This window comes from Beta vulgaris, chromosome 6 (assembly GCF_026745355.1).
Source record: "Beta vulgaris subsp. vulgaris cultivar EL10 chromosome 6, EL10.2, whole genome shotgun sequence".
Lineage (NCBI taxonomy): Eukaryota > Viridiplantae > Streptophyta > Magnoliopsida > Caryophyllales > Amaranthaceae > Beta > Beta vulgaris.
In genome coordinates this window covers 67,325,960-67,338,485 of record NC_079207.1, presented here as the reverse complement: position 1 = coordinate 67,338,485, position 12,526 = coordinate 67,325,960, and the positions used below count along the sequence as shown (strand labels likewise).

General features: G+C 35.6%; 1 protein-coding gene across 1 annotated transcript; it reads left to right on the top strand.

The window, feature by feature from the left end:
- Nucleotides 1-580: 580 nt before the first annotated feature.
- On the top strand, nucleotides 581-4,199 carry LOC104897624 (hypothetical protein). Its single transcript, XM_010684549.3, has 3 exons — nucleotides 581-2,408; nucleotides 2,506-2,587; nucleotides 3,803-4,199. The coding sequence occupies exons 1-3, from the start codon at nucleotides 1,660-1,662 to the stop codon at nucleotides 4,013-4,015; spliced, it is 1,044 nt and encodes a 347-aa protein (XP_010682851.2). The 5' UTR covers nucleotides 581-1,659; the 3' UTR covers nucleotides 4,016-4,199.
- The last annotated feature ends 8,327 nt before the right edge of the window (nucleotides 4,200-12,526 follow it).

The window sequence follows — 12,526 nt, the reverse complement described above, 5'->3', positions numbered from 1 at the left end:
TCTAAATAGAAATATAATTTTAGATTATTTTTCTTTTCCGTATTTTTTTTACGGGACTTTTCTGCAGTTCACGTTTCTAAATATTAAATTTCAACAAAATAGTTTTCAAAAGTAATTATCTTATCAACCTTCAATTTTAATCTATCACTTCTCTAATCCTATTTACTTAGGCAACATTTTTTTCCCCCACCAGAATTCTCCTAAACTTATTTGATTTTTATATGAACTTATGAAAATTTATTAGACTTTATTTTATGAAGTGTTAAATCTTATTTGAAATGAACCAAACTTAAAACGTGAATTTTTTTTCTAAGATGAACAGAACATACAATTAAAAAAATCAAACTAATTACTCGAAAAACTCTCAACCACATTCATTATTTCGGATTAGGTTCGAGTCAGAATTTGACTCCCATTCCCATCCTTACAAGCTTTCCACATTGGACACAATGACCAAAATCCACACTCTTTCATCTGTAAACATCACTCTTGTTCAACTCCAAACTTCATTCTAACTTTGACTCATATAGTCATATGCATTAGTTCTCCTCTGACTTAAAAAATCAAAGCTCAACCCCCACAATATACCAATTACCAACAATGGTAAAAGCTGGTGTAACAAGAAATAACTCTTTTCCCTAGATTCCGAAGTGAGGGAAGCTAACTTGCCCCCCACCAATGTACTCGAAATCAGCAAAATGTCACGTTTTCCCATGTCATTTTCTGCCCATATTCTATGTACTACATAAACTCCATATAATATTACTAGTAATTTTTTTCTATTGTATGATTTTTATAGTATGATTTTTAACCGTTATAGTTTCCTTCTGTTACTTAATCCACCCACAAACGTGCAAGTACCTGTGATTTTTTGTCAAATCTTTATTACTTTTATTATGGATCTGAAGTAGTATATCCCATTTTTCTTAGCTTGTGAAAAAGATTAAACATTTCCCAAAAATTTATGCTCTCATTTTCAAAAACCCAGTTGGAATTTTATGATTGTAGTTATGGGTTGCTGTCATCTTACTGTTACATTTACATAGATATTCTGTCAAGATTTCATCTTTTCTTGATATATACCAAGTTTTTACCTTTATTTTTCATGACATTTGAGTTAATTCTTGCTTGTGTTTTGGCATGCACTTGAAAAGTTTACCTTCTTGCTTCATTGTTGACATGATTTTCAGAGTGAAAACAAACATGCCCAGATGATTTTTATGGCGCATCTCTTCTGCTCTTAATTTCTAGTTGATAGTTTGTGAGGTAAGTGAGATTTTTAGCTTCTTTTAGTACAGTTAGATTGTTTTTTTTTTAAAAAACTTGTTAAGTATGATTAAATTGATGTTATAGCCATTTAGATGATGTTGGGTATTATGTAGCTGTGAAATTTATGGTGTTTGAGTAGATTTTTCTCAGATTCTTATTGCTCAAGTGGGTATTAATCAGTTTTGAGTGACAAATTTAAGTGTAAATTTTTTGGGTAGATGATTTTTTTTTATTTTGGAAATAAGCTCAGTAGTTAAGATTTGGGGATCTTGGTAAAAAAATTGACTGTTTGTGTTAGGAATAATGTGTTTGTTCTGAAGTACTGTTGTTAGGTACTATTAGTAGATATTATTAAGCCAACTTCTTGACAAGATTGAGGTTATAAGTGAAATGGTGAGATCTATGGAGGATAAGGAGATCTCTAATGGGAGCATTACATTTGAGTTTCATAAAGGGAATGGAACTATAAGAGCTTCTCATCCTCGTACCGCCTTAGGAAAACCAACACCTTCAAAGTGGGATGATGCACAAAAATGGCTAGTAGGGTTTTCAAGAGGTGGGGAAAGAAACTCTTCCAAGGCTAATAAACCTAGAAACTCGAATGCCGATGATACAAGGTTGATTGCCCCGATTCCTCAGCAAGAAAACAATTATTCGGGTGGATATGAGGATGGGGATGAAGTGGAAGAAGCAGAGAATGAGAAGAATATTCACACCAAAAATGTTGACTGTGAGGAGGGTTTTTGGAGAGCAAATAAGGGAGTGGAAAACTCGAGTTTAGCTGTTAGATCAGTTTGTGTGAGGGATATGGGGACTGAGATGACTCCTATTGCCAGCCAGGAACCTTCTAGAACGGCCACTCCAATTCGGGCCACCACACCAGCGGCCTGTAGCCCGATTTCTTCTGGGGGTTCCACCCCAATGCGGTGCCACCATGGTGGTCAAAACACCGGGAGTTACCATTCTCCTCTTGGGAGACAAAATGGTGCTATTAGAGTGTCTAATGGAGAGGAAGAAGAGATGGTTAATGGCCATAAGATGGTGGAGAGTAACAAGTCTGAACTAGCTAACAAGATTAATCCTTTGGAAACTCGAGCTTTGGCTTGGGATGAAGCAGAGCGTGCTAAGTTCATGGCCAGGTGATCATTGTAAAACTTCCATGAAACTAGTTAAGTACATCTGGTACATTAATATGTACTCGAGGATTTCCTAATGCTCATCTTGTTTAATGTTTAGGTATAAACGAGAAGAAGTGAAGATACAAGCTTGGGAAAATCATGAGAAGAGAAAAGCCGAAATGGAGATGAAGAAATTGGAGGTATTCGTTTTACTTATTTGAGATGCAGATATCTACTTACATCTTATATCAGATAAACTGCCTCTATCCACGATCAGTCGTCAATATACTATCTTAAAATGTCTTGAAATATTTGTCACCTTTCCCAATATGTCCATGCTTTAGTTCAAGTGATGTGGCTGAGATAGAAATGAAAGAACAATTTCAAAGGAATATGTCATGTTATATTGTTGATTATGAAAGGTTGGGGGTAATATGGCCACTAATTGTGAGCGGATGAGTACATTTCCTGATTCTGCTGTTGTTGGTCTTCAACTATTCTAAGTAGATTAGTATTCATGATAAATAAGCCTTAAAATTGCTTGAGGAGCTTGTAGTAGTGGCATCTAGATGAGTTGCTAGCCTCGATTATTTAAGCTATTTAATCTGAAGTAATTGTTTCATTTGCTCGCATGCAAGACTTTCGGGCATCTTGAGGCCATAGCTAAGCGGCTAGCATAATTCATAGTTTGAGACACTACTCTTTGCATTGTCTGCACAAACAACAGTTGCTTAACGTATCGCTGATTTGCTAGCTATCTGACACATAGTTGCTTTAAAGTTGGATCTTAATTCATTTTGCTGCATCGTTTGTGAAGATATTGTCAGATTGACTGATCTTCTGAATCATCAGAAAAGGATCAGTGTTATTCATTTTGATATTCAGAGGCCTTTCAAACTGAAAAAAATCTGACATCTATGCAGCATTTTTCTTCTTCTGACATTTAAGTATATAATCTTGAGGATGTTCATGTTACTTGTGTTTTCAGTGAAAACAGCAGGTCTTGCATACAACTTTAAGTATGTTAAGACGGGGGTAATTATTTCTGATTTACGTATTGATGATTTTTAGCGATCTTTAAAGAGAGAGGAACGACTTTTTCATAATATTGAATCTCATATAGACCCAGACAATTATAAATTTATCATGGACCTGGATCATCTCTGCAAAGTTTATATTTTTCTGTTGTTAAAGTCAGTATGATATTGGTGACTAACTCTAATATGATTACTTAAACACGGTCAATTTAGAACATGGGGATGGGTGGTCCATGCAAGATTTTTCATTTTTGTAACCTGGGATGCCATATATGTGATGAAATTTAGGGCGAATAAGAATGCAACCGTTGATTAAAAGTTTTTTGCACACACAATTAGCACTAAGGATCATCTTTGCTTCTTTATTTGCTGTTATAGGTGAAAGCTGAGAGACTGAAAGCTAGAGCACAGGAGAAGTACGCCAATAAACTCGCTGCAGCTCGAAGAATTGCTGAGGAGAAGCGTGCGAATGCAGAGGCTCAATTGAACGAAAACGCAGTCAAGACATCAGAGAAAGCAGATTATATCAGAAGAATGGGTCACTTACCGTCTTCATTCTCCTTCAAGCTGCCTTCTTTATGCTGGCAGTAGTAAAACCTTCTTAACATAGTGTATTTAAACATCCATCTTTGCTAATTCCCCCCCAATTCTTGCATTTCTAAGTTTTTGTACCTTTGTTATTCAACTTTATGCATGTGGCAGCCTGAAATGTGGATCAATCCTATAATTAATGGAAGATGAAGTTTAACACCCTTAACAAGGGTTGTCGCTTGAAGTCTCTTTGTACCAACAAAAAATATAGATGAGTTTTCTAAGGAAGGTCATGATGATCCATCATCCATGGAATATAACTTGAGGCATGTGTTTGTTTTACTCAAGACTTTACTGAAAATTTGTGATGGGTGAAGATACCCAAGTAAAGAAACTAATGATATAAATAAAAAATTAAATACTTTGAACATATGTATGTTTTATGTTCAAAATGTTAAATTAACTTTTCCACATTTTAACTAATTCTATTGGAGGATAATAATAAGTAAGCTGGATGGGTCATGTTTAGGTGTTAGATTTGAGTTTTTTCAACTTGTATTTGGGTTAAGGTATTTACATCTCCATTAATAATTAACACAAAGAATAAGGTTGGTCTAATTGGTTAGAGATTCTCCTTCCGCCCCTATGACAGCCTGACAGGTAGTTGATTTTGCTCCTTACAAAGTGGGGATTTACTTGTAAGAGATCTTCTTCTTATCTAAAAAAAGAAAATTATAAATCGACAATTGACGAAATACAAGGCATAACTATCAATATGCAACTTAGTCACCTAAGTACTCCCTCCGTTTCCTAAAGATCTTCCCACTTACTGTTCCTACAGATACCAAGGAAATCAAGTTGTGTGGGGCATGGTGTGAGTAAAGTAGGAGAGAGAAAGGGGTTATGATAAATAAACAAATAAAAAGGGATTAAAGTAGGAGAGAGAAAGGGAGTAAAATTGAATTAATAATGTAATGGTGGACCATATGATAGTGACATGAGAGGGTAAATAGGGAAATTTGTTTTGCCAAATAAGGAATAAAGCAAAAGAGGGAAGATCTTTTGGAAACACCCTTAAACGGAAAGAGGGAAGATCTTTAGGAAACGGAGGGAGTATAAAGTAAAGTTGACGTAACATGAAACAACAAGACAAATCGGACATACCTAAAATACTTGATTCTTTGTGTTTGTATTTGTGTGGATCTTGATTCTTGAAGTTGAAATATATACGAGGACATATTTTCATCCATTATTAGCATGAAAATTCATTGCTTAAGTTTTAATTTGATATAAGGTGCATATTACCTAAAGGGCACAACACAATACCGGACTCCCTTAGATAATGCTGAAACAGGAACATGAATAGGTGTGAAAATATATACTCCATTAAACCGCGTCCCCACTTCAATCAGGTTCTTCAAAGTGCTATCATGTATGACACAAAGCTTGTTGGTGAAAACAACAAATATTTGATGATGCTCTAAAAGCTAAAAAATTGATAATAAACTACAAGTAGAAGTAAGAGCGAGAACATAAAAAACATGATCTGGCACAAAACCGTAAGCAAAACAGCCCTGCCTTCCTTAGTAGTTGTGGCTTGTTTACCGTTAGGCAAGCCAGTAGAAGAAGAAATATCCATCAAGTTAGAAACTAACTTCAAATTACCAGACATATGGTTGGAACCCCACTATAAATGATCCAATCAGTAGCACAAAACAAACTGGAAGATCGATCCATAGTTGCACACACCTTTTAAGACTTTAACTAGTTATTAGGCCCGGGCTATGCCCCGGGTAAGAAAAAATTTCATTTATTAATATAATACTTTATGATAGTAACACTAAATGCAACTTAGCCTAGTGGTTAAAACTTTAGTATATGTACTTGAGGTCTCGGGATCAAACCCTATACTATGCAATTTTCTTAATTTTTTTTATTGTACATGGATTACATGAACTAAAACTCCCTAGGGATAGCGCCACGTGGCACAGTTTTGTGTCTTCGCACGCCTTTTAATATATTTGTATAGATTTAAAGCATCAAGAAGTTGTGACCATTGATCATCAAACAATGTGGGGACACTAGCACGATCCCCTTCATTAACAATCAGCGTAGAAGAGGCACGAGTAGTGAAGCGATAAACACATATCCTTCTCACGCCCATTGCCCCCATAATGCATACACTTACACGCATCTGTGGGACGTCCCGTATCACAATCACCACGGCCAAACGAGGCCCTAGATGCGGCAAAAACCAACAACATCCAATCAAGGCTGATTAGGGGCATCGGAAACGGCTTGCTATTGTTCATCATAAACAACTTTAGCATAGGCAACATTAAGGGATGGCAAGAAATGTATCATCAAAAGACCCAAAACCACAATAGAAAATTTTCATGGAATTAATACCAAGACAAAACTGATGCACAACTCAGCTTCTTGAAGTTGTTGATAAGCCAGTGCCGTGACACATGTACACACAAGAATCTTGCAATAAGTTTGTAATTCATCCTTTAAACAACACAACTCACCATAATAAACAGCACCGGACGCACAGGTTTTTTTACAATCACGAATTTGATTCTTCATTGCCAAGAGAATAACAGTCCTTTAAATCATCACACAGGGTTTTAACATGATCCAGAAAATGTACTGAAAACCCAAGCCACCAACATATAAATAACAATCCCCCGTTGATCACAATCATTAGACTTTGATGAAGATTGAGCAATAGTACCATTAATAAAACCCAACACTAGTGGAAAAATAAGGAAGGGCTGCGCTAAAAAAGGCCCTTAGGGCTGCGCGTTTTGATAGCAGCCCTTTCAATAGCAGCCTTTCACTTTTTAAGTAGGGCTGCGCTTTTCAAGCGCAACCCTTCACAACGAAGGGCTGCGCTTTTTAGGTAAAAGCGCAGCCCTTCAAGCTTAGAAGGGTTGCGCTTTTAGGTAAAAGCGCAACCCTTCTAAGCATGAAGGGCTGTGCTTTTACCTAAAAAGCGCAGCCCTTCTGACCCAAAAAAAAATAAATTTTTTTTTTTTTTTGCATTTTTTTACTACTAGATATATCTACTCATATTGTTTAAACAATCCAAAACAAAAATATATCTTACAGCAAAGCAAAAAGCACAATTAACTCGTTTGAAGCTACAATTAACCAAGTTTTTCTATAAGAATTGCACATTTCAACAGAACTATCATACAAATAAACAAAATAGAAAGTATAATGAAACAGCAACGAACTAAACAAAGGCAACAAAAATTGTTCAACTGGAAATTCCCTACACACCATAATCCACACTTACAACATTATAACTTAAACCCTAAAAATCGAAAAAAAATATGATATTATAAACTAAAATATGAAATTAAATAAACTAAAAAACAAAAAAGTATAATGAAATCAGATCTGGAACTAAAAAAGTATAATGAAATCAGAAAATAGAGAGAAGGAAAATAAAAAAACGAGCGAAAATTGAAAAACAAGGGACGAAAAACAATAAAGAAATTAAGAAAATGAACTAACCATAAAAACGAAAAATAGAAAACGAAAATTGAGAGTGATTACATATCTATTTAAAATGAAAAAATTACAACGAGATCTGAAATCACAATTAGATTAAAAAACGAAAAAACTCAGATCTGGAATCACAACGAGCGACATATTTTGAGAGAGGAGATGAAATCAGCGACGAACATTGAGAGAGAACTTCACAAAATAGCGAAGCTGATGGAGAAAACTTCACAAAATAGCCGACGAAGGGTGAGTTTTTGCGTGGAAGGGTGAGTGAGAGAGAAAAACCCATCGATCTTCAACTTCACAAAATAGCCGACGAACATTTTCGTTTCCAGATCCATCAATCTACGCAGGCAAAGTGTAAAAAAGAAAGTCTGGAATGAGGGAGGAGAGAGAGAATGAGACTTGTGAGGGAGGAGAGAGAGAATGAGACTTGAGAGAGAGGTGAGAGAGAATGAGATTTGTGAGAGGCGCGCGAGAGAGACTGAGAGAATGAGGGAGTAAACCCTAGTCACTTTGTCTTTTAAGCCCGCGCTTTTTTCAAAATAAAAAAAACCATGAAGGGCTGCGCGTGTCCCAAAAAACGCAGCCCTTCCTCCAATAGGGCTGCGATTTTAAGAAAAGCGCAGCCCTTCTGAGTGTAAGAAGGGTTGCGCTTTTGTTAAAAGCGCAGTCCTACTAATGAAGGGTTGCGCTTTTTTAAAAAAGCGCAGCCCTTCTGTTTTGTAGGGCTGCGCTTTTTTAAAAAAGCGCAGCCCTTCACTAGTAGCGCTGCGCTTTTAAAAAAAGCGCAGCCCTTCCTGCGCAGCCCTTTCTTTTTTTTCCTCTAGTGCAATTTATTTTTTGCGCAGAGATTATTGCGCAAAGAACGCGACCGCTTTTCATAATTATCTCAAGTAAGCAAAATAGGACTAATCACAGTACTAGTAAAGGTGATCATTTCGGCCCGGCCCGCCCCGCCCCGTTTTTGGGCAGAATTTTTCGGCCCGCGGGCCGGGCCCGGCCCTCCCATATTTTTTTTTTTGCTTTGGCGGGCATTGGACAAGCTAAAAACAACTTTTTAGTCTATTTTTTGGCCCGACCCGTTTTGGCCCGCAAAAGCCCGCTAATTTAGGCCCGAAATAGCGAGCTTTGGACACAAAATTTCGTCCCGCAATTTAGGCCCGGCCCGGCCAATGGGTAAATTTTTTGGTCTCGGTCCGGCCCGAACCCGGCCTGACCCATGATCACCTCTAAGTACTAGTACCTTCACTATGATGAAGATAGTAAGGAGAAAACGATTCATAACATGGAGCAAAGGAGGAAGCTTCGAGTTGTGGGTCACCCATAATTGGCGAACCAAAGTTGACAAAGAAAACAATAAAAGAACGAATCTTAGCTTGGATGGAGAAAAAATAACGGATTTTGGACAAAGAAAATATCTCTTAATTGGAATAGCTCTTATACCATGTTAAGATTGTGACATGTAGATAATTTAGAATACCTCATTAAACTTGAAGATAATATATATACATCCTAATATCATAAATCCTAATTGAACAAATTCATTACAACTTTACAAGATAGAACTATAAGTCAAAGACTCCTTATTAACAACTTAAAACTCCTTATTCCAAATAGCTTCAAATTTTAATTGATTTAATTTGCTTGTGGGGTTGTTCTTTTGATCAATATCTTATGAATTTAAGGGAAGCTAAATCAAAGTAGGTTTTGTCGAGTTAAGCATGCAACGATATATGAAGATATCAAATCATTAAACCTCAACCATACAGCACGGGTTATGGAATATTTTTATAGGGTTTTTGGAATTGGATAATTAATCCCAATGAGTAACGGGAAATAGTTGGTGGTTGCACTATTAGAAAAAGAAAAGATGGTCAGATTGGTGTAAATATAAGCCAAAAAAGGAGCAAGGCGGGATCTATGGATCATGTACCTATATGAATCTACATTTCTATAGAAAGTGACAATTGGACTAGCGGTTTCATTGTGGAACAACGAGCTCAATCTATTGCTTTTTGGATCCGTACGAAGTTATATTAACTTCGCTCACGGATGTCGTTGCCAGCTGCTTCAATGAGTTATATTCTTCCCAGTTGGTCACGAGACCAACCATAAATTTGGAAAAAAATTCAAAACTCAGAGATCATAACACTTTTTATATCTCACTTATTGCAGACCCGTTGTCGGCAGCCTCGCTACTTAGTGGTTGTTCTTACCCTGGTTGATGTTGTTGCCAATGAGTCGAATTTGTCAAACAAATACACGGTCTCAAACCCTAATTCTTCAATTATTCACTTATCGCCATTGTTCACGGTTCCCTTCAGTATTCAATTTCCCAGTGACGACATGGTTCAACGATCAAACAGTAGTAGATTCTCGCAGCCTTTACTATGCTCTTCAGTCTTCAATTTCTTCGGACTACAGCAACCTCCAACCTCCAGGTATTCTGAGTTCTTTTTTGTTTTTCATTTGTCATTAATTTCTATTTATTTGTTGCTGAAAATTGAGAGTAGATTTTATTTTTTGATTTAGTTCTTTTTCTTCCATCTCGCAGCGAATCAAAGTTAGGGTTTTTGTTTTGCATAATTTTCTAAAATCTTGATTTTTGGTGAAGGACTCGAAGGTCAGATCATGGAGAAGTCAGTTTGGCAACAACCAATTGAAGATGTAATAGCTAATCAGTTGGATTCATAATGGTACATCTATGTTGTGTACAAGTGTGGAGAATAATCGTGTTAACCTGATTAGGTCAATCCTGACATTCAATATATATATAAGGTTTACAATACAGACCTATGGTGCGTCGTGGAGGAAGAAGCAGCGGAAGAGAGAGCGGCGGCAGAGGCGGTGGCATCCATTGGATGGGCGGCGATGAGCAGGCCAAGGAAAAAAAATCGTTAGAGAGAAAAATAAATTCAGAAAAACCTAAGCTGTGATACCATGTACAAGTGTGGAGAATAATTGTGTTAACCTGATTAGGTTAACCCTGGCATTCAATATATATAAGGTTTACAATACAGACCTACGACTCGTAAAAGACCCTATTATCTTTTTACATATAATGTTACTCTGAAATCTTTTATTTAGGGAGTCCTTTTGGTGGTATTACCCATTTGATTTTTTGTTTGAATCGATGTAGAAAAAAACACTAATTGAGGGGTTGATTTAAATGGACATTGATTATTTTCTTTTTAAAATGTTGTGATTTTGTTGGGTTTGTAATGTGATCCTTACTTAGTGTTTCATTTAATCATCAAAAAGACTAGATCTAGAAGAACAAGTTTTGGGTGTTGCTAAAGTCACTAAATATTTGACAAACGAGCATTATTTAGTGTTTATGCTGCTCTAAAGTCAATAAGTCCGCTTCTTGTTTAGTGTTTTTAAATTTTAAAAGGAAAGAATATCAAGTTTCTTTATAAGAAATCGTCGTGAACAATTGTACTAATTTTTAAGTACTCTTTGTTTCATTAGTTGTAATATGTGTTTCTATTATTTTCAAAATAGAACTAACATTTATAATTTTTTTTAATGTATTAGTTATAGTTTTAAGTTATTATCTTTCTCCATAAAAATAAAAAAATAAAAAAAATGTGATTCTATCTTTCTCCATAAAAATAAAAAAATAAAAAGACAATATATTCATTTGTAGATAATTTTTTTGAAAAATGAATATTAGGTGGTTTCCCTTGCTGGAACATTGTAAGATGTAATAGTGACTCTTGTATACTTGAGTGAATGTGAATAAAATCATGGATGTTCTTTCTACTTTTTTTTATGCTCTTATAATTCATAGTTACTGTTCTTTGTGAGATCAGGATCTTATTTTCTTGTGACAAATGATGTGATGCAGGATTTGATCTTGGGAAGTTATATATTGCGCTAAAATGTGCTAACGAAGTGCGTCTTGTGAGTATATATTTTTTCATGGGCCACAACCCTCATATTGATGGTTAGCTAACTTAAATTTAGTCAAAATTTTCAAGAAGGCATGTCTAAAATTGCATTTGGGGGTGAACTTTAATATTTTGGGTTCTTTGCACTTGGGTTAAAATCTCCAATTTACCCCTAACCATTAAAATCTAAGAACGCACTTATGTAAATTATGAATTTGATATATTCAAAATGTATTTTTTCTTCCATGCACTCTCCAAACATACAAATAAAGTATTATGATATTTACCTTGCTAGGTTGGTAAGGAAAAATGTCTTGTTGGATCAAATCCTACGCAAGTTAATCTGACCTAAGTTAACACTAAGACCCCTTGTGGTGATGGGGCGAGGAAGGGTAGGCTGAATCCTTACTCCGAAAGTGTTTCTAATTGATGGGGCCTGATCTCGTAATGTTAAGTTATGATATACGCACCTTATAAGTAGGCACGTCCTTAGTGACTTTATAGTAAAGCTGCTACATGGATAGCTCATTAATGTCGCGTCCACTTCTTTATTCCTCTCAATAAAAGTCTAATTGGATTTCACATCCATAATTGCCTCTTACACTTCACCTCAAAAAAATGCTTCTACACTTGGTATGTTTGTGGAAAATTGCTCGAACAAGCATTCCATAAAACTACGATAAAATTATAAAATGCATAAAACCCCACAACAAAAATAAACGATAAGAATTAATCTCCCACTTTTTTCCATGACACAACCATTGGGCTACAAATTGATATGGTATTTGTTAGAATTGTGTGTTGAATATATTTTTTCGGCTCACATGTTTTATGAAGCTGATTCATAGCTTTGGCCTCGCTCATAAGTAGTCCCTCGATGGTCCTTAATCCTTTATACCAGACGTGATTCGAATGTAATTTATTGCTTATGTATACATTACTTTAAGTTTCTTTCGTTAATGAGTATTCTGGTTCAACTTTTTTTCCGCCCTATTTACTATTTGATTATATTTAGGAAGATAAATTTTGACACTATTAGTCACATCTATGGTCGATTCACTTTAAAAGGTCATATATCTATTAAAGAAATATTCCGACAATTAGGTCCCATTTCACTTAAAATCCTTCGGAAATTAATTAAAGCTGATCATTTTAGTGA